Below are 20,922 nucleotides of genomic sequence, written 5' to 3'. Positions count from 1 at the left end.
TTCATTAGTTTTCTTTCTGGAAATAAGCCTGAGAAGTCACCATACCTGTCAAACAACAAAAGCAAAGTGCACCAAGCAGTGAAATTATGCAAAATATCGCCATTCAAACTCAAACACAAGTGGCAAACTACCTTGAGCCACATTTACAGTGCTGGAAAATAATTGTTTTAATGTCCCACTTTAAGTCTGGTGATACAGAAATCAGCCCTTCCCTGTAGTTTAAGTATGTATTAGTATAAACCAGGGCCAATGTGACATATTGGTAGGGTTCAAAGACTTTATTTAAAATGTATACATACACATAATGACTTAAAATACTTCCTGTGAGCTTCATTTCAGGCCAAAACAGAAAAGCACTTTTCAAGGGTGCACATGAGCATCTTCCACTGTTTTCTCTCTTTTCAAGAACGGGTCTGGCAAGTGAACATAGTTTCCCTTAGTTGTCTGTTAGCACACAATGAACAAAAACTAAATCTGCATGGTCAGCAATGTGTACAGGTTTCTCTCAAACTCAACTTTAAGCAACCCAAAGACTGTCCAGTTTAAGGGAAGATCACAAGTGCAGCTTTGACAACATCACGAAACCTAGTGGCTGACATAAAATAAAACATTACAGAACTTAGTTTGTCCATTGTGTGCATTAAAAGGATGGGTGAAAAAGTGATTAAATAATTGCAGAAAAAGCCTAGTGTACTTACTTTTAAAAGGACAGTTTCAGTGACAAAGGAATATCAGATGGCCATGACTAAAATCAGAGAGAAGGTATGACACCACACTAAAGTGTGAAAATCTTCCTCACAAAAAATGGACTGTCTGGGATTTTTACAATGAAGCCACACAGAGTTGATGTTAGACAAAGGGATTGTATTGATTTTCACAATTATGGCAGTGCTGGACAGGAACAATGACATAATTCATAAATAATACGCCATCAAAATAAAAAGCAACAAAGGTAAAATATACCAATGACAGAAGCACCAACTTGAAGTGGTGCTCAACGAGAGTTTGTCTTCTTTGCCTATGAACCAATCTCTCCAAACTTATCCCACTGCTGGTTTGAGTTGGACATACATTTAAGGCCAGATTCTTCTGATAATCCCTAGTCCCTTGCAGCATGAGGAAAACTTAAGCTTCAAGTTCCAAGCCCAGACCCAACTTGTGGCCTCCTGCATTGATGCTCTTTCCATCGACCAGGCCAGACAGGGTGAGTTTAACACCTGCAGGGGCAAGAGGAAGCACCATTAGAAATGAAAGGCATTTGGTGTTTGTTGTTGCCTGCAAAAAACTAACTTACCTGGTCTGAGGGTCTGGGTGTACCCAACACCAACGAGGCTATTGTTGTTCACTTTAGCCTGTGGGATGGTGTGTGGGGAGCAAAAAAATAAAATAAAATATTATATTAGTAACAAAATTAGTCGCTGGCAAATAATGCTACAGGTTTTAGTCACATTTTTCTTTTGGATTATCAACACAAGTCCACCATCCTCTGCTGAACTACTTACACTGATGGAAGCATCCTTGTCCAGCTGGTATTTGGCTGCAATACCGAAGCGTGTGCTGTTGCTGCCAGCGGTCCAGGCCAGGTTGACTGCAGTCTCCAGTTTGTCGCTCACCTTCTGGTAGATGGAGCCTCCAAACTCAGCTCCATCATTGCTTTAAAGATCATAAGCAGAAGAATGATCTCATGCTAGAGGAAACACAATTTGGAATTTCAGACTAAAAGGGCTGCTAATGGTTTAATAATAGTTAAACTCTTGTCTTGCTTTTCATTTTCCTATTCCAAATTATTATCAGTTACATTAGACAGGAAGGCTTAAAAAATTTTATTCTATCATCCATAGACAACTTTATTGTGACTGCAGGTAAATTCATGTATAACTGCTAAAGAAATGTGTCCACTGTGTCTTACTTAGAGGGATCAAACTGACGTCACATTTTCATTGCCACACCACCTCCATGGGTTTGGTGAGGGGATAAAATAGTTTCTTTTATCAAGGTGTATAAAACTGTTGTCTTTTCTCACTTGTATCACAGTGAAAGAAAATTTTACTTGGTTACTTGCTGGGTTACTATGAGATGTTCCTCTGTTGCAAATATTCTTCAGGCTGTCAAAACCCCAAAAACATTATGGTTAGGGGCTTTTCGTGTCACAACAGCAACAGATAGTATGTGGATTTGGGTTTAAGAGATGTTAAGATTCTTTACATGCCTTTCTGCTTCATTAGCATACACTTTAAAAATAAAAATAAAAACTAAAATCCATAGTCATGCTGGTAGATTAGAAATACAGACTTGCAATCTTCTGTTATTCAGTGGTGTAATACCTAAGTTTTTATCCTGTTAGTAAAGACAAAAAGCATTATTAAAATCCAACATTTCTTCTACTTACACATTGGTATGCAGCTGGAAGTCTCCTGTCTTATAACCAATGGCAAAGTTGTTCTGGGTCATCTTGGATTTGGCAGTGTCAAAGCTCATCTGGTAGCCAGCAAGCCACCCCTCGTAGCCGACAACCGCAGCTCCATGGATGGTGGGACCAGCAAAGTCAAAGTCCACATCACAGCCCAAGTTAACATACTCACGCTTGTAGGCAGTCTTAACTTTGCCGCTCTTCTTTCTGTTTCAAATAAACAAAACATTTTTGGTCAGCCTAAAACTGAAATCCCAATTAAATCTTGTCATTTAAACATTTTTAGGATAATACAGTTAAATGGCCTCAATGCAATCGTCAGTGCGAGATGGCTTATATAGCATGGTCAATGCTCTAAAACTATTTAAACTATGCAGAGGTAAAAACTGGAGAGATTCCAAAAAAGGTGACACCAATGTATCTTGCCCAAAAATTAAAAGAAGCTATGTGCAACTGCAATGCGCCTTTTAAAATAGAACAAAATTCTAGCATAGCCAAAGACAAAGCAAGTTATTGAGAGAAGAAGTTGGTAAAACAAGAGCATTGCTCGAAGGAGAGATTTTTTTAGGGTACCAATGTCTGTAAATGACAAAATTAGACATGAAATTATTAACCCAACCTGAATAATTATTTTACGTGTGTATTAAACCAGAGTTATTTTAGTCTTAGGTTGACTTTTACCAGTTAAATCATGATCAACACTCAAAATCTGTAAGTTGAGAGTTCTGAGTGACAGCCTGATCACAATGTGCAGCCTGATCAACTTTATTTCACTCTCAAAGACATGTTTGTGTTAAAGATTTTCTTGTGTACACATAAGCACATTAACAGTATACTTAGTTTTACTGATGCCTGGTACCTCTAAAAGAATTTCAGATACATACTAGTGTCAAACTGCTTCCACTGCAATGCCAGAGATCCAGCACATTTAATTTTGGCCTTGCATTAATTTTAATCATTGGAATAACATTAATCAGTGACAGTGAAGGAAATAGTCAGGGTGAGCATTAGTTTTAACACACGGCAAAAGTCCCATATTGAAACTTGTACATATCAGGTTGCCAAACTTACTCATGTGAAGAGGCAACAATCAGAGCTGTCCCTCAACCCCAACCCAGCCCCCCCATAAGCCACTAGGGTAATTTTATATTTTTGAATTACTTGTTAAAACATTAATCTTACCCAGTGTTTGGTGAGAAAGTTGTATCAAACGTCAACTTCAGCCCCTTGGCAATCTGTGAAAAAACAATTCTCATTTAACAACAACAAAAAAAAAGTAAGGTTGTTTTGTCCTGTTTTATGCATAGACAAATATAACAGTTTCAGAGACAATTACATTTTTATTATTTTTTAACCTTTACTAACCTGATCTTCAATCGTAATTTCTGTTCCCAATGTGTTGTCAGTGTTCCACTTCTCGGTGAAGGTCAGACCATATTCTGACCTCTTGTATTTAGTTTCCAGGCTGCCTGCAACTTTGCTGGTATCAGTGTTGGAGGAACCAGATGTTTTGAATTCCTGCAAGAGACAAGTTTAGAGAAATAGCAACCACAGGAAAATGTTAAAGGCAAGTAACTCTGGATTAAACTATAAAATACTTTAAACATATCAACATCACTTTCACCCCATGTTTCTTTCCAGGTTGATAATTTCTGTAGACAATATTTCTGGCACAATTAAAATAATGTCGGTTTTGACACTGCACCTTTGGTTTTAGTTTTGTCTGAGGTCTTGCAATTGTCAATTCATGGGCTGGAATAAATAAAAGGTTTAAAATAAAATGTTTCTAACTGCTCTAAGTTACATCATCTTAGTAAGTCGTTTTGAGAATAAGACTGCAATATTTAGACTCTGGACTTCACTGCTCTGGGTGGTGGATAGCTGTGTCTGATAAAGCCTTGCACAGCAAGGAGTGGCATAAACTGCTGTGAACTTAACTTTTATCTATATCAACTTAATAGTTCATGTTAGAGTATAACTAGGCTCTAGTATTCCATTCTTCAAACAAAGGATTGACCTTACCACTCCACTGGCTGACTTTGTCTTAACATCAAGCTTCACCAAGCCGAATCCTAAAAACCAAGAATTGTTGAAAGTTATTTTAAAGTCTGTCCACAGTATCTCCTTGACATGGCAGCAGAAAATATCCCAGCACTGTTTTGACTAATCATACCATAGCCTTTGTTAAAGATGTCTTTGGCAGACTTGCCCAGGTCAGCATATGAAGGAGGCACAGCCATTGTATCTGTTGAAAGAAACAACTTTTCATTCTCAAAATAGTCATCAGAGCTCTACTTGATTTTCACTAGTGTGTCCCCGCTTATATTGAAACGCTGTACAAATGTCGTGGACTTAAACTTCCTAATCTTCTATTTCGGCTACATCGTGAACAGTGATGTAGCTGCAAAAACAAGAACTCTCAGGTCAATCTGTTAAGTTGCAAACAAGACTTACCTCAGGATTATTCAAAATTCTCATTAAAAAAGCAAACGAGCCATATAACAATGAGGACAGTTGCAGCACTGTTCAACAATAGCTTGCTACATTTCTCTAGCATATTTTTTTGTTAAATTGACGGTTTATGTGGCGACTAACACACAGACACACACACACTTTAAAACCTTAACTACAGCAATCACTACGCTAGTTTCTCTTTGCATTTAACTCAGTAAGCTGTGGCTGTCGCAGGAGTGAAAGTATCGGACACTGGATGGACAACGTTACTGAGAGAAACAGGTGCCATTTTGCCCCACTGGTGTGACCGGTTAGTCATGGCTCTTATTAAACTAGTCCTCAGTATGAACTGGCAGGTACAGCTGGGCGTGGTAAGGCGCATGTCGGTACCAATTAGCGGAGCGTGTTAATCATCCAGCTCACAAGCAAGTTACCCTTTAGCCAACTAGGCCAAAGGGAGTTTAACAAAATAGTGATTACATAACGACGTAAGTTGTAAATATATTATTTCAACTTTCTTATAAAATACACGCTATTGCATCGTGGTAAATTAATCTAGTCATAAAAGCAAAGCTGCCTGGTTTTTACTTGACATGTGCCAGACGCGGTACATGGAGCTAGCTGCTAGCTTAGCTAGAGCTGCTAGCCTGCAGAGTGCCGGCGTGTGTCATGCATGTCTGAACACTGGGTCCTGTTGGCTTTAATGTAAAGTAAGTGTGTCGCACAGAACAAAGGGGTCTCTTACCAGTGGAAGAGTGATCTAGCAGTAAACTAAAGTTACTTAATTTAAGATGTTTCTCACACCACACGACCAGGGAAGGCGTCACTGGTTGGAGGGCGAACTGAAGGAGACTGCTCCGCACTGAAATCCAGACCTATCACATCCAGCTCAGGACCCGGGAAGTGCCCCGTTAGTGCCTGAGCAGAAGTAATTTTAGGTCTCAGACAGTCCCTCCAGGAAGTCGCGACATTCAATTAAAACGATCACCCTTTAATTCTGTGCAGCTTCGCAATTCAAAACATTAGGAAAATATGGCAACATACATAACATTTTTAAAGAAAAGATTTCGCGAAATCCATAAGCTCTTCGCAGTTTTCCTAAGGGACCTAGAAAATTACTTCCTTCCCTCTTTGAGTTATATGGATAAGGAAAACGGTATGAAGATGTTTAAAACGTTAACATTTTAAATGACACATAACCTCTGGCACCCCACCCCATTTTATTTTTTATATTTTTTTATTTTATTGTATTTGTATTTTACCCTTTTCCTCTTCAATCAATACATGTTATTCTCCGGTATATGTTAATATACCGCCAATTACATTCTCAGTTGTACACTGTACATGATTGTTCAGTTCCACATTTTTTGTTACATATCATAATAAAGTTTTTTTATTGCAAAATTTGTCATTTTGGGCCGCCTGACAAATTTAGCTTTAAACTAGCAATTATTTGAATCCCCTTTATCAAACACAGTTTTAAAGTATCTTCCACTGTTTCATCACATACCATAATATGAAGTATTTATTTAACTAGGGATTTAACTTTTAGGCCAGGTAGTATTGATTGTGTTTATAAACAGAAATAGAAACCAGTAGGATATTTTTCAAACCATAAACCCCCTATACATATAACTCAATTGGGCATATGTTGGGTGACAACATGCAGAACAAACAATGGAAACAGCTCTAAGCTATGTATGCCTGTGTGAAAGTTTCAGGATCCTCTGCCAGGTAGATGTTTAGTAAAATAAAAAGTTATAAAGTGGAGGCTTAGGTGTATCTGCAACACTATCTCCTGCAGTAGAACCAGCCTTGCCAGCCTTATTTGAACAAAAATGAAAACACAAAGACATTTTGCAAACTGGGAAAATCTTTGTTAGGCTATAATTTGATACTAAACAATAAATCAAGGGACTGTGATAAAGATATCAAATATGAATGAGCAACATGTCATAGTTGACAGTTCCAATATAAAAATAAAAAAATAGGAACAAATAAATGCTGATGTATCATTGTGTCACCACGTAAAGCCGTTAAAATCTGCTCCTGCTTAGTGCAGTACTTTCCCTTTTTTTCGGTAAGTAAAATGTAGATACTTTGCCCTCTACTTGTATTTAAGTAAAAGACTCAAAGTAGTACTTGCAGTGGAGATTTTTTTAAGGCAGTACCTGCACTTTGAATTAAGTATTGGGTTTGTTTACTTCTGCCACCTGTGCACACAGTGTATCGCATTTTGCTGTCTATGGGGCGGTTTAGCTGCAGACTGCTCAGAGTGGCTATGCTAACCCTTGACCACCATCACATTATTAAGATCACCAGTGTTAATGTTGTTCTCTGTGTGAGGTCCTGTCCTGAAAGAACATTATTTAGAATACAGTACTATTATGAACATGATGCATTTCTGGGGATGGTTGCATCATATGTCCAAAAAAAAAAAAAAAAACTGTGCCAAATCACATGCAAATGTGATCATGGGTGAACATGATGTGTGAACATGCAAATAATCCTCTGTGGTGACCCTGAACTCACAGGATACACCAAAAAGACAAACCTTTTTTAATTAAAATTTAAAAAAGGAACATGATGCATTTCATGTATGACAATAAGTTTTTTTTTTATTATACAGCCAACAATCAAAGAGAGAAATGGCTTAGCACATCTCTGCTGAAGTTGCTGTGCTTGTGTTCTCAATGTGAAACAGTAAAAAGAAACTTACATTCATTAGATTTATTGAACTATTACTATTACTGTGTCTTTTAAACATACGCCCAATGAACAAACTCAGAGTTTGAGTCATTGAAGTGTCTAAAGTCTAGTCAGCATCTTATTTACAAATGCTTGTGAAATAAAAATCAGCAACTTCAGAGTGATGCCGAAACTCTTAAAATGTGTAAAACAAACAATGAAAATAAATCTAGATAAACAAATCAGCCTTTTCCAAAAGTCCAGTTATTGTCATCATTACTATTCACCATCCTAACTACATATACTGCAGTTGTACTCTGATGATTTATAAATTATATATTAGATTAGATAGAAATCATCAACAGTAGCTTTAAGTTGAATAGATGACAAAATGTCCAAAAACAGCCGGCAAATGTGTAAAAGCAACAATCAAAATATGCAGACAGATAAAGAAAGTAGGAGATAAACATTTCAGTTCGGTGGCAGTGCTGAGTCACTGTGCTGAATGTTGTTGCTGATGTGTTGTGTTTTGTGTTCCTGTTAGAGAAAAGTGACAAATGTGATACTTAGGCAGGTAGAGCTAAGATAAACTAATTAAGTGGCCCCCATAAAGGGGAGCCTATCAACATAATTATGTTAAAGAGCAGAATCACAAAACATTAGCAAGAATTGATTTGAACTATTTTAATATTTACCCTTTTTACTGTTTTTTTTGTGATGGCCACAGAACTATATGTAACGTCCACGTCTGATTCAGTATATGGCATCTGGGTGAAGAAGGACAGAGATAAAATGCGGAAACTGAACATGTACTGTATTTGTAATATACAATAAAACATTTTAATTTCAGTGTGTTATGGTCACCTGGCCTAAGGTTCCTCTCATGTTCCCAGCATTGGAGTATATTACATCCTGTATTGGTGGAACAAACTTCCTTTTAAGGTGAACATGACACGATGTGCAAAATAACCACAAGCATAATGGTGCATAATTTGTACATACATACTGTATATGCTAAATGGACTTTATAATGGTTACTGCGTTCTATTGATATAAAATCCACAACAACAGAAGCATACAAAAATGTGAATTATCCAATAGAAAAAATTATAGTCGCCTGAAATTTTCAATTTTCAATTGATACTGTAGTCATGAGTTACCTGTTCTTTGTTTTCTTTCTTGTATTTAACATCACAGTATGTTACTTCCCCTTCAGCCTGTGTTGAAGGAAAGAACTTTGAACTCTAAATACACATTTACACACACAAAATACTTCAGTTACAACTACAGTTAATGAAAATTCATAACAATATATGTTAAAACACTGTCAACACATTGATTGAGCCTTTTGCAGAAAGAGGAATGCAAATGTCAGAAGAGAACAAGCAACTTCAGAGCTGATCTAGTCATCATGAACACAACTGCATATTAATTATCTCTAAAAACTGATTGTTTTTAGTTTTAGAATGTTACTGTATTTTAATTTAAATAAGACAAAAATACCAGTGGCTCTAAAAGTAGTATTTAGTGCATTTTAAATGTATTGTCTTTTAAACTAAGGCTTTTTATGTTATTTTTACTGTTGTTCATAACTCTTAATAATAATATCATTAATAGTTATGCTGTAATGATTTTATCTTTTTGCAGTTTGTGTTTTTGTGTGCTACAATATTCAGTACAATTCACATGTACTAACACTTCTGGGAAATTCCTTTTTTTTTTTACATCAAATGCTTCACGTGGCCATATTACACAGTGAAAGGTTGAAGGATCATCAGTGTGGCTCATCTTACCTGCATTGTGACTGATGATTCGTCTCTGCTTTGTTCTAAAATTAAACAATTAGAAACCAAATTAAACAAGTTACTTACTCATTCAATGATAATGCACAGTAATCCAACATTGAAGAAAAAATATCTAAGAAATAGAATCATATTTTGAATTAACTGGGTTTAATAGAATTTAGAATAGACTCACTGGGGGTTTTGAACCTAAACCAGATGAACAAGGTCACGATGACAATGAAAATCAGCAAACCCAAAGGGAGTAGGAGGAGGCCAACTCTGCAGAGAAGATTTTAAGGAACAATGCACATTTGTTAAGATAAAAAAATGTTTAAGCAAAGTCCATTGAGAAGTCTATTAATCTTATATTTAGACCTCATGTATGGAGAGATTATTTTACAGTGACTGTATGATTTGGAAAACATATGTCCACAGTTCCCTAAAAGCTGCATGTAAAAAGAAAAGACTGACCTCTTTGACATGACCTCTCCGCTAATAGATGTGTTGTCAGGGTTAGGCGGTAAACTGGCAAATATGGCTATAATTTGCAAAAAGGACAATACTTAGAGTAGATTATATGACAATGACTAATATATGTTACAACACCACAGAAAATCTACAAATGACTCTGCATGCCAATCAATACTATGATACTAATGAATCACATATTTATTTGCCATTTGAAAACAACATTGCATATTTTGAATTTATTTTTTATCCTTTTGGCTTATCCCGTGAGTTCAGGGTCGCCACAACGGATCATTGTCAGCATGTTGATTTGGCACAGTTTTTATGCCTGATGCCCTTCCTGACACAACCCTCTCTAATTTCTACCGGGCTTGGACCGGCACTGCACAGCTGAAGATGGGAATGGGCTGTTAGGGGTTCAGTGTCTTGCGCTGAGACACTTCGACACATAGCCGGACAATGTGGTCTATGGACGACTGCCTTACCAACTGAGCTGCAGCATATGGCTTATGAAATATTTATATATGTTCATATTTTTTAATGTAGTACTTACCAGTTCTGGCTATCTCAGTAACAGTCAGATGCACTGGCATCTCTAAGTCTCCTTGAACACACAAATACCAGCCGCTGCTCTCTGTCGTCAGTCCGCTCATTGTGACAGTAAAAACCATGTTGGCCTTCACATCGATCGTCACTGTTGATCGTGGTGACCCACAGGACCCACCCAGTCTGCACCATTTCATTTCTCCTAAGTTATGACTGTGAAAATTGATGGTTTTATTGTCTCCATTAAAAGCTGTAATCTCCTGATGATCCACATACAGACTTGATTTACCTTAATAGAAAACGAATATTTCAGTAGAAAATTGTGATAATGTTTATGACAATATAGTAAAAAAAAACAAGCTCACTTTTACTTCAAATTGTTCAAATTTCACAAAACATTTGATGTGTTTTAAAGTAATTTAAGAGCTCCTACCTGTGTTGACTGACAGGTGAAAATACTGTCCATCATCTGCCGCACGGTTAATCTCCACAACACACCAATAATCAGTGTCTTCATCTGTAATATTCTTTATAGTCACAGTAAAGATGCTGTTGGCTTTGTCATCAGAGATAGAAAACTTTTCTGAATAATTTGGCTGGTTTGTTGTCGTTACACATGTACAGGAAAGCCAATTATATCCTTTACACAAGTATTTCACATGATTTATGTATTTGGAGTGATAGAGACATGGGATAGTGATTGAATCTCCAACTGCCACTGAAACTTTTTTGACTGTAGTGATGCAGTGAACTCCTGCAACAACAAGAAATATATATGTTTTAATGCACAAATAATATATACCATAACGTTTATTCATTTTATCTTTCTGGTGTAAATTCATTATTCACGGATAATTCATGGGTTAAATTACCTGGAACTGTCTGCAGGTTTTATTCATTTTAAAATGCTGGTGTATTACTACAGTGTTTATTTCTTTACTTATGCATTGCAGCTCCAGACTGAAGAGTAGATTACATAATTTGACACTTATGACTGACCCGAGAGTCGAGTGAAGAGAGAAGCAACTTGAGATGAGTGAACAGATGAAATGAATATGACCTGATGCACAGAATAGTGTCCTATTTCCCTTAATTTTCCTACAAATTAATTTGCAGCATTTAAAATGTTTCTCCTTCCCTTTCTCCTTTAAGGCGGTTTCCTAATACTGTATTCTAATAAAATACTGACATGGGTTGTTCACACTAAACTGCTCTAAGTTCTTTGTCTCTAAAAACCAATTCAGTGACTGATATTGTGGGACAATGAGATTATGGTTATGGTACATTAAAAGAAGGCAAATTCTAATAACTATCAGTTTTCATAGCAACATATTTAATTGTTATTTATAATTTTACAAATAATTTGAAATGTCCTAGAAGGTGCTTTATGTGGTCTTACTTCTGTTAACTGAGAAATAAAAATAACAAATGCAGCATTTCAATGGTCTATTTCACAAACAGAGTTATTCCTTTGTAGATATTAATACTAGGTTTGCATATTATAACAAGTAATGATATATACACTGATTATAAGATAGGATTATAAAACTGCATATAACACCATCCTATATAAGGAGCACAAGAACAATTTAAATATGAGCCCTGACTGACCTGTTAGCCCCGTGAAGATGAGAAGAAAGCTGAAATGTACAGCCATGTCGTTGAGTAAACGTAGTCCAAACAAAATGAACCAAATATAGATTTTCAACTTCTTCTTACAAATTGTTCTTAACTTGAAATTGCAATCTTTCTTCCTCTTGCATGATCATGGTATTACATTAGCTGGCTGATCACATGACTGTTTCATGAAACTTGTGAAACTATTTAATTTAGTCATTTAAAAAAGTCCAACATCATTTATGTTTAAAAGAATATGGCCCTAGAAGTAGAAGAGTGCTTATAAAATATGTCAAACATTTATCATTCGTACTGTTCTCTACAGATAAAACTTTAGAGTGTTCCTGGATTTGCCTGTTTTCTGCAAGAAAATTGGGTAATGTGAGGGGTTCAGCATAATGAACAAAGATCATATTATGATAAAACAAATACAAATACAACATATTATATACAACACGTATTAAACATCCAATTTGTTAAATATAAAACAAATGTTCAGCAGTCATATGGTGGAAAGCAGTTGCTGTTTCTCTGTACATAGACATCCTAACATAAGGGCAAATATAAATATTTAATTACACAATATGCTCGTCATCAAAGGGAGAAATCCACTCAGCCGAATCATGTTTATCAATGTTATCAATTTTATCTCTACAAAAATTAGAATGCCTGTGAAATCATGGTGCATTTAACACCACAGGTCACAGAGGCAAGGCCTCACAGCATCACAGCAAACAATATGAAAAAACACAACATTCCCCTCAACCCACAAATCCCTGGGTATGTGAAAGATCTGCGTTACATCGGGGCCCAACGCTGGTGACCTGAAGTCACTCTGGTATGTGAATTTCACTGTTGCAAGTGAAGGCTGTGCTTGGCTCACACCATCTTTTGTGTGGTTCTGGGGCTTTCTTACAGTGGCTGGCATGCACCCATGTGGCTCTTCCTTCAACCTTTACTGCTGTGTTACACATCAAAAGAACAGATGCTAAATATTCTTGAATGAATTATAATACAAAAAAGTAAATAATTTGAGTTATTAGATAGCTGACGTACTAAGATCCCTATATAAAGTTAAACGTGATCACATACTATTTGTTGCACACGATCCTTCATTACAATGGTACTGTATGTCACACTCTCTTCTGGTAAATTCTGCTGGATGAGATTAACACTATAAGTGAAACAATTATCTTGAAAATGAAAGAACTAATGTAAATGTGTGTGTTTTCATTTGTATTGTGTTCAAATTTGATTTACTTTTGTCTGGTTTACCTTCTTCTGAGCTGCTACATGCTGATTATGGATAATAGTGGCATAAGGCACTTCAGAAGCACTGCCAGTTTGTGAGCCCTGTTATGGATAAAAGTTTCAGTTATGGTACAATTATTTGCACTTTCTCACTGAATTGAATTACCTGAAGCCATTTGTAATTTTGTAAGTGTATTTATGAATTATAATGGACACTTTGAAATCATAGTAAAGACGTTTGGACATTGTCTTACATTCATAATAATTTACAATAACTGAATGTTTACACTCTGATCTGATGACATTTCAAAACAAAAGCTGAATGTCAATCTTCCTAAAAGCAGCATAAAAGATGTAAGGTTGTTGTCACTTTGACAATCTTTTCTGGTCAGTCTGGTCTTTTCTCGGTCAGTCTTGTCCTAAGTTGCTGGTTCTACTGTGTTGTGGCATGTGTTTGTGAAGTGGTTGTTCAATTTCACCCATGTACAAATTTGTACAGTACATTCCTCGCTGCTTTGGACTGCATATGTCTGGGTGTTTTGTCCTTGAGGTGGACCACTTTCTGTCTCAGTGTGATACTGGGTTTGAAATGTACAGGGATGAGGTTTTTTGATTCTCCTGAATTTCTCTGATACTCCAGCAACCTATGGAATGACAATGTTGTTCAGACTGTGTTTACATGCACTTATATAACCAGGATACTCAGAGAAATCCGTTAGAGAAAGCCGAGTGGAAACCTGGTTTGCGTATACCTTCCCTCATCATGATTTCCTATTTACATGACAGTGTAGACATCAGCTTTCCAGAGAAAGCCAAATGTAACCTGGTCCCTTAAATCCATGTAAATGTGTCTCCTCGTCTGTTTTGCATGTGCTGGGTAGCTGTAGGTTTTTCCTTTTGAGGTGACAACAACTTAACAACTCCACAGAACTTAAAGGCCTGCCTCGCTGGCCAGCTGGTCAGGATGAACGAAGCCTTTTAGATAAGAACTATTAACACTTCTGGGGTAACCATAACCTGAAAGACTGAGAATCTTAATAGATGGCCATATACATACATGCTACATATTTCTTACCGCAGTGATGTCAGGCTCCTCGTGTTTTGTTTGGTCTAAAACACACACATTTTAAAGGAGATAGTTTTAATCAATCAATATTTTAAGTTTGTTTCAGCAAGTTTTACAAAATACTTACTGCGTCTTATTATCTTCCATCCATAAAAGGCAGTAGGGCCAACAAACAAAAGTAGGAGCAGGGTTGTAATAAGACCTATCACCTTAAGGGAACTAAAAGACAAATGTGAAGGCAAATTAAGTTATTTCACATAATCTTATGATGATGTCTGACATTGGCATCTGCATTGGCATCTGCAATTGTCTTTAGTTTCTGTGTGTTTTTCAAAACTAAAAAAAAGAGTTTGAAAGAAAATGATGAGCGTCAATATAGTCAACAAAGTTATTTACGCTCAAGGTTTTAAAGCGACTGTGCTAAGAACATATTACTACTGTAGAGTCAAAAATAGGACAGAGAGTATATGCAGACATTAGACCTGAAACCAGTAAAGTAAAGATACAAACCTGTTCAAACCTGCTTCATTTTGCAGGATGTCTTCTCCTGTGCTGACTATAGTGGAGTTTACTGGTTTGGCTGTATGTTGCTCATTACTCGTGACCAAGTCGGAATGTTGAAGCGTTGTCGACAATGTCCCTAGTAGGTTTATTAATATGAGTAAACTTTGGTGTAAACTATGGTGTAAACTTTGCAGCGTTCTCTGTTTTAATTTCAAAATAGAAAATGGTTACGGTCTTACCTAATGTATCAGGGCTTACTGTAGGTGTAGTAGCTGAGATAAATTCATGAACAGTTATATGTACTGGCATCTGAAAGTCTTTCGTGGAGCACAAATACCAACCGCTGCTCTCTGGCCTCAATTCACTCATTGTGACACTGAAAACATCGGGGACACTTGCATTGATAGACACAGGTGTTCCATCTAATGATCCACTCTCATCTGCCACACAGCTAGTCCCCAGTCGGCACCATTTTGTTACTTTTGGATATTTTTGGTGGCATAAGACAGTCACACTTCCTCCTTCCATTGCCATCATTTCCTGTTGGTTCACATACAGACTTGGCATACCTTAAAAACAAGGAAACAATAAAATGAAACAGTTTCATTTTGCCTAATTATCTAAGACTTGTAATGGAATATTGGATATATGTACTTTCAAGTAAATAGTTTACAAAAAAGATTTCAAATGCTTTAAAAGGCTATACCTGTGGTCACCGACAGCTGAAAATATTGTCGAACATCCAGTTTATTTTTAATCTCCACAGCACACCAGTAATGCGTGTCCTTATCTGTCAGGTCCTTAATAGTTACAGTGAAGGTACTTTGGTCCATATCATCGTAGATTGAAAACTTTTCTGAACTACTTTTTTCTTGATTTGTCTTAACTACTATTTTGCAGGGTAAAAAATACTTTCCTTCACATAAGTATTTCACATGGTTTCTGTATTGCAGAGGATAGAGACAGGGGATGGTAATGGAGCCTCCAGCCTTGACTGACACATCGCTCACAACAATTACATTGTGTACTCCTGACAAAACAAGATATTTACCGGATATTTATTTTACAGTGATACCTTCAAATACATCATGCTTATCACTATGGTAGTCAGTGAACAGCTCAAAAATCCAATACAAGTTATTATTATTCATGACTTCATCTTACTGTATTTAACCCAATATTAATGATTAAGGCTAGTGCCTTTTTGCCACTTTAAATTAGACTTAAATATTATTTTGTTTAAATAAACAAGGTTGAACAATATTGTTTTATTTTAACCTTTCATTTAAGCATTTCCTGTAAAGGCTTGGCTGACTTACCCATGATCCCAGTCAGTATCAGAAGAAGAATATATGAAAAAGCCATTCTGGCATCAATGTTGGGACTGAGGGAACACTTTAGTGTTCACTCTGATAAGATACTGAAAATATCACAGTGAGTAATTACAGCTTGGTTGGTTCCTCATTTTAACACAGAGATTGTATGGCTTTAAAACTGTGTAGGCTATTGATGATGCTCCAGAAGCATGCGTTATTTACTAACTTTACAATGAAATAATAGTTCAAGAGTTTCACTGTACTGTTAAACTGAAATGAGTCCCAATGTCGCTTGGTATTTTTAATATAAAATCAAGATATTAAAAATTATGAAGTGAACTGATAAATGCTGATGTGTCATTATGGGTTAACCAACTTTTGGAAAATAATGTGATTAACGTCAGATCTATTTTTCCCACTCACTAGGGAGTTTTTATTACGTGTTGCTGTTCATTAACACAGCGACCTCACCACTATGGCCGTGCCCAGTTGTTGTCTTTGTCGATTGTTGATGACGTTTTTCTGTGTACCGCTTCGCGTGGATGGCGCCAATACAAAGTGACAGGAACAGAAGCATTCTGCTCGGTTTAACTTCCGTAAGCGTTTCGCTAGCTGGCTAACCTGCTCTCCGTCTCACCGATGGAGTACGGAAAGGAAAGAGTGGTAGCATTAGTCGACATGGACTGTTTTTACGTCCAGGTGGAACAGAGGCTGAATCCAGCTCTAAGAAACACTCCTTGTGTAGTGGCCCAGTACAAGACGTGGAAAGGAGGCGGGTATGTTTATTATTAACAGTGCGACAGTTGACTGTCGAGTCAGGATTTCTGATAATTCCCCAAAAGCTGAAAGAATTCTGGTTTTTCCTGGTGCCTGTGTCCAGTTTGCAGAGTTTGTCAGAAACGTTTTAAGTAAACGTCCACTTACTCGTCTTTTACGCAATATTAAAATGTCTCAAAGTCTTTCTTGGTAGATTGAAGTGTCTTACTTGTCCTTAAATAGCTTAGGTATAGAACTAGGATCAAAGCATAACAGGAAAATGTATCTCAAAAACACCTCAGTCCCCCTTATTTGAAAGTTATACCAACACAGGTGTGTTTTTAAAATTTGTAAAGATGACTTGGAAAACATGGCTATTAACTAAATCTGCTCTTCTGTCAGCATCATAGCAGTGAGCTATGAGGCCAGGGCCCATGGTGTCACCAGGAACATGTGGGTGGACGATGCGAAAAAGCTGTGCCCAGATCTCCAGGTAGCACGAGTGCGTGAGTCTCATGGCAAGGCAGATCTGACGCAGTAAGTTCCAGCAGTGCTATTGCAAACTCTACATCCTCAGCTCTTATTGATGGGATGAATTGTAAATGTATGTTATGTCACTGTGTCCACTGTATGGTAAATAACTTATTCACCTCTGTGTAGTTACAGAGAGGCTAGTGTGGAGGTGATTGAGGTGATGTCTCGGTTTGCGGTGATTGAGAGAGCCAGCATTGATGAGGCCTACATGGATCTCACTGCTGGAGTCCAGCAGCGGCTGAAAACCATGACTGATAAACAAATAGAAGCTGACATCCTGAGGGCGACCTATATCCAGGGGTATCCACAGGGTTCACATGAAGAGCAAATGTCTGCAGAGGATGCTGTCTTGAAAAAAGGTAGACAGTAAACTATATACTTTGGCTATTATCTAATTAACAGGAAAGCACTGAAGTGGTGATGGAAAGGGTCACTGCAAAAAGTGACACTCTGGTATCGCCCTAAAAGTGTATTATTTGTCCTTAGAGGAGCAGAGGTCCAGAGGACTCCAGGAGTGGCTGGCTTCTCTACCTGTTCCCCTGCCGGGGGAGCAGGGCTCTGCAGAAGTGCAGCTAACTGTGGGGGCAGTCATTGTTGAGGAAATGAGAGCAGCTGTAGAGAAACACACAGGTTTCCGCTGTTCAGCAGGCATATCCCACAATAAGGTACAACAAACTCCTGATACCTTTATTGTTTTAATCCTATAAATATGCTAGTGCACTAATTGTCTTTGTAGTCTTCATAATATACGATCTACTATTCCAGGTACTGGCCAAACTAGCGTGTGGTTTGAACAAACCTAACCGGCAAACTGTTCTGCCTTTGGATTCTGTAACAGAACTTTTTAACTCTCTCCCTATTAGCAAGATGTGAGTTCAAAGTATGCTATCTATCATGAGGAATTCATTCATCACAAATTACTGACTTATTATGATACAGTAACAACAGAAGTTAAATAACAGTGTGCTGATATCTTGAATTTAATATTTTATCTATGCAGCCGTAACCTGGGGGGTAAGCTGGGTACATCCATTACCGAAACTCTGGAAATAGAAACAATGGGAGATCTGACTCGCTTTTCTCAGGCCCAACTGGGACAGCACTTTGGAGAAAAAACAGGGTAATACCAGACAGAGATTCCTTTATTTAACTCTTGCTTTTTTCGGTATTGCTGATTCCTAACATAATCATTATGTAGCCTTAAATTATATTTTTCAAGTTATTCTTTTACTTGATTTATTGTACACAAAAGATACAGGCCAAATTATTTTGATAAAAGTTCTCTAGAAATAAACTGGACTGAGCATTTTGTTTATATCCAATTACCAACTACAATATCATTATATCTCTCTGCTTTCCAGCCAGTGGCTATATGACTTATGCCGAGGGATTGAGTTTGAAGCAGTGAAGCCCAGACAGCTTCCTAAGTCCATCGGCTGCAGTAAAAACTTCCCTGGGAAGACATCTCTGGCTACAAAAGAGCAGGTACAAACTGCTGGTTTCTTGTTGTTATGGATTATATCAGGGTTTGAGAAGTATTGCTCTCATAATGAATAAACCTAGAAGTGATTAAACATTCAAAGAAGATTTTTTATTGTTTTTATGTGAATCACTAATAACTGTGGTTTAGGTACAGTATTGGCTTTATCAGCTGGCCCTTGAACTGGAGGAGAGGCTGACCAAGGACAGAGAAGTGGTGAGAAGATGATTTGTGTGGCTGTGTTATTTTTACTCTTCTGGTTCTAATATTGATCATGTGTATACAGTATAGTGAAGCCATTTCTCACCATCTTGTAGAATGGTCGCGTGGCGAAATTGCTGACAGTTGGTGTGCGCCAGCTTGGGGATAAGAGGCCAAGCAGCTTCTCTCGCTGTTGTGCTTTAGTGCGCTACGAAGCAACCAAAATATCTAGTGACAGTTTTGCCATTATCAAGAGTCTCAACACAGCAGGAAACAACCAAGCAACATGGTAATTAGGATATAACAAAATATTTAAAAAATGTATAGCTGGTCATTGGCTAAAGAAATCTTATGTGATTTATTTATAATATATTTTGCATTGTGACCCCAGGACTCCACCCCTTACCCTGCTACATCTCTCAGCTAGCAAATTCAGCGATGCTCCATCAGTGGGAGGGATAGCTGGTTTCCTTTCCAGCGATGTCACTTCAACCCAGAGGCTTTCCTCCACCAATCAGTCCTCGACCCGGTCCCCTTCTGAACTGAAAAATGACACAACAAGCCAACAGCCTGGCAATATTCAGTCCTTCTTTCAAAAGGCAGCTGAGAAGCAAAAACAGAAAGTGACAACAACAAAAGATAAAGGGGAGGAGACAGAGAATAAAGATAGAATTCCCCCATCTTCCTCCTCTCATCAAATGTCTGCAACTGATTGTAAGCTAGAGACAGATACTAGTTGCTCTGTTTCTTCCTTTGCAGATTCTTCTCACTCTAAAAATGGTTTATGTAGCACCCATGCTGGCATTTCATCATTCTTCCACAAGAAGAGCGTTGAAAGAAGCTTACAGGTCTTTGCCTCAACATTTAATAAGACTGAAACAGAACACACTATTAGGCTAGACAGTAAAGAAGATACTGAAGATACTGTTGCCAGCATGTCAGACCTGCAGGCAGTAGCTGGCTGTAAGTTTACACCTCAACACTCTCCCTGTGAAGAGTTGAGGGAAGAACTTGACATGGATCAAGAGGTAAATCACCATCCTTCCAGAGTAGCAAGAGAAGACCTGTTAAACTGTGAACGCTGTGGCCGAGAGGTATCAGTGTGGGACATGCCTGAACACAATGATTATCACTTTGCCCTGGATCTCCAAAATTCACTCTCTTCATCAACAGGATCAGCAGCTGTCTCAACCTCCTCCGCTTCATCCTCTGCATCTCCTCTCAGAGTTGGAGCAGCAGATACGGGCCAGTCCTCCCGGGGCAAGACAAAAAACAGAGTTCATTCAGGACCCCAACCTAAAAGGCATCGCACTCATGGCGGAAGTAAAGGCACCCTAGATTCTTTCTTTAAAAGGAGCTGAAGATTTGCTGTAGAACTGCCTTTTTACAAATAAAAATAATTCTGATAATACATGTATTGTATATTACAAACTTGCAAGGCTCAGGTAAACAGGATATGAGTCACTTTTTATATATTATTGAGCTTTGTATGTGTACAAATTGTGAAAATTTTTATCATAAAGGTAAATATATAAAGCAATTTTACCAATTTTGTAAACTAGAATTTATTAAAGACTTGTTTTACTCTTTATTTAAAGTATATGTTGTGTTGTAATATTCTGATGTGCCAAAAGATGCCACTAGTGAGTTGAATAATGAACTAGCTTGTGGTAAATAAATGCCAAGAGGAAATGTAGTAATATGGAATATTGTTCATACTGGAGATACTTTTTAATTTAGTTTTTTTTTAACGTTTAGGTTTATGGTAGTCGGACAGCATGTCTAGTGATCTATAAGAGAGCACCTATGCCAGTTCTGAAAAGATGTACAGATTTAGGTTCTTCTAA

The 20,922-nt window shown here is 37.4% G+C and overlaps 4 protein-coding genes across 8 annotated transcripts; 1 reads left to right on the top strand and 3 right to left on the bottom strand.

The window, feature by feature from the left end:
• Positions 1–263: 263 nt before the first annotated feature.
• vdac2 (voltage-dependent anion channel 2) lies at positions 264–5,769 on the bottom strand. The gene is made up of 9 exons (XM_067518956.1): positions 5,610–5,769; positions 4,584–4,655; positions 4,433–4,482; positions 3,776–3,928; positions 3,593–3,645; positions 2,390–2,617; positions 1,503–1,653; positions 1,295–1,352; positions 264–1,217 (listed from the first exon to the last, which is right to left on the bottom strand). Exons 2-9 carry the CDS (start codon positions 4,648–4,650, stop codon positions 1,126–1,128), a joined length of 852 nt encoding a protein of 283 aa, XP_067375057.1. The 5' UTR covers positions 4,651–4,655; positions 5,610–5,769; the 3' UTR covers positions 264–1,125.
• Positions 5,770–7,454: 1,685 nt separating this feature from the next.
• On the bottom strand, positions 7,455–12,064 carry LOC137134255 (CMRF35-like molecule 8). Of its 2 annotated transcripts, none has more exons than XM_067518883.1 (10): positions 11,962–12,064; positions 10,784–11,104; positions 10,358–10,639; positions 9,808–9,874; positions 9,530–9,615; positions 9,346–9,380; positions 8,713–8,796; positions 8,417–8,464; positions 8,248–8,319; positions 7,455–8,089 (listed from the first exon to the last, which is right to left on the bottom strand). In XM_067518883.1, the coding sequence occupies exons 1-10, from the start codon at positions 12,005–12,007 to the stop codon at positions 8,024–8,026; spliced, it is 1,107 nt and encodes a 368-aa protein (XP_067374984.1). In that variant the 5' UTR covers positions 12,008–12,064; the 3' UTR covers positions 7,455–8,023. The 2 variants fall into 2 exon arrangements, with proteins under 2 accessions (XP_067374984.1, XP_067374994.1); XM_067518893.1 differs by having other exon boundaries at positions 7,456–8,089; positions 8,713–8,769.
• A 727-nt stretch (positions 12,065–12,791) lies between these two features.
• LOC137134265 (polymeric immunoglobulin receptor-like) lies at positions 12,792–16,417 on the bottom strand. Of its 4 annotated transcripts, none has more exons than XM_067518906.1 (9): positions 16,108–16,416; positions 15,495–15,818; positions 15,028–15,357; positions 14,795–14,924; positions 14,412–14,503; positions 14,294–14,328; positions 13,243–13,320; positions 13,060–13,125; positions 12,792–12,928 (listed from the first exon to the last, which is right to left on the bottom strand). In XM_067518906.1, exons 1-9 carry the CDS (start codon positions 16,151–16,153, stop codon positions 12,923–12,925), a joined length of 1,107 nt encoding a protein of 368 aa, XP_067375007.1. In that variant the 5' UTR covers positions 16,154–16,416; the 3' UTR covers positions 12,792–12,922. The 4 variants fall into 4 exon arrangements, with proteins under 4 accessions (XP_067375007.1, XP_067375015.1, XP_067375025.1 ...); XM_067518914.1 differs by having other exon boundaries at positions 13,060–13,122; positions 16,108–16,415; XM_067518924.1 differs by having other exon boundaries at positions 12,802–12,925; positions 16,108–16,417.
• Positions 16,418–16,633: 216 nt separating this feature from the next.
• Positions 16,634–20,771, top strand: polh (polymerase (DNA directed), eta). The gene is made up of 10 exons (XM_067518845.1): positions 16,634–16,880; positions 17,263–17,397; positions 17,521–17,753; positions 17,881–18,059; positions 18,160–18,263; positions 18,395–18,514; positions 18,756–18,879; positions 19,025–19,090; positions 19,192–19,364; positions 19,467–20,771. The coding sequence occupies exons 1-10, from the start codon at positions 16,744–16,746 to the stop codon at positions 20,434–20,436; spliced, it is 2,241 nt and encodes a 746-aa protein (XP_067374946.1). The 5' UTR covers positions 16,634–16,743; the 3' UTR covers positions 20,437–20,771.
• Positions 20,772–20,922: the final 151 nt, after the last annotated feature.

This window comes from Channa argus, chromosome 1, assembly GCF_033026475.1.
Source record: "Channa argus isolate prfri chromosome 1, Channa argus male v1.0, whole genome shotgun sequence".
Classification (NCBI taxonomy): Eukaryota; Metazoa; Chordata; class Actinopteri; order Anabantiformes; family Channidae; genus Channa; species Channa argus.
The sequence above is the reverse complement of the archived record's forward strand: the minus strand, read 5'-3'. Positions and strand labels throughout refer to the sequence as shown.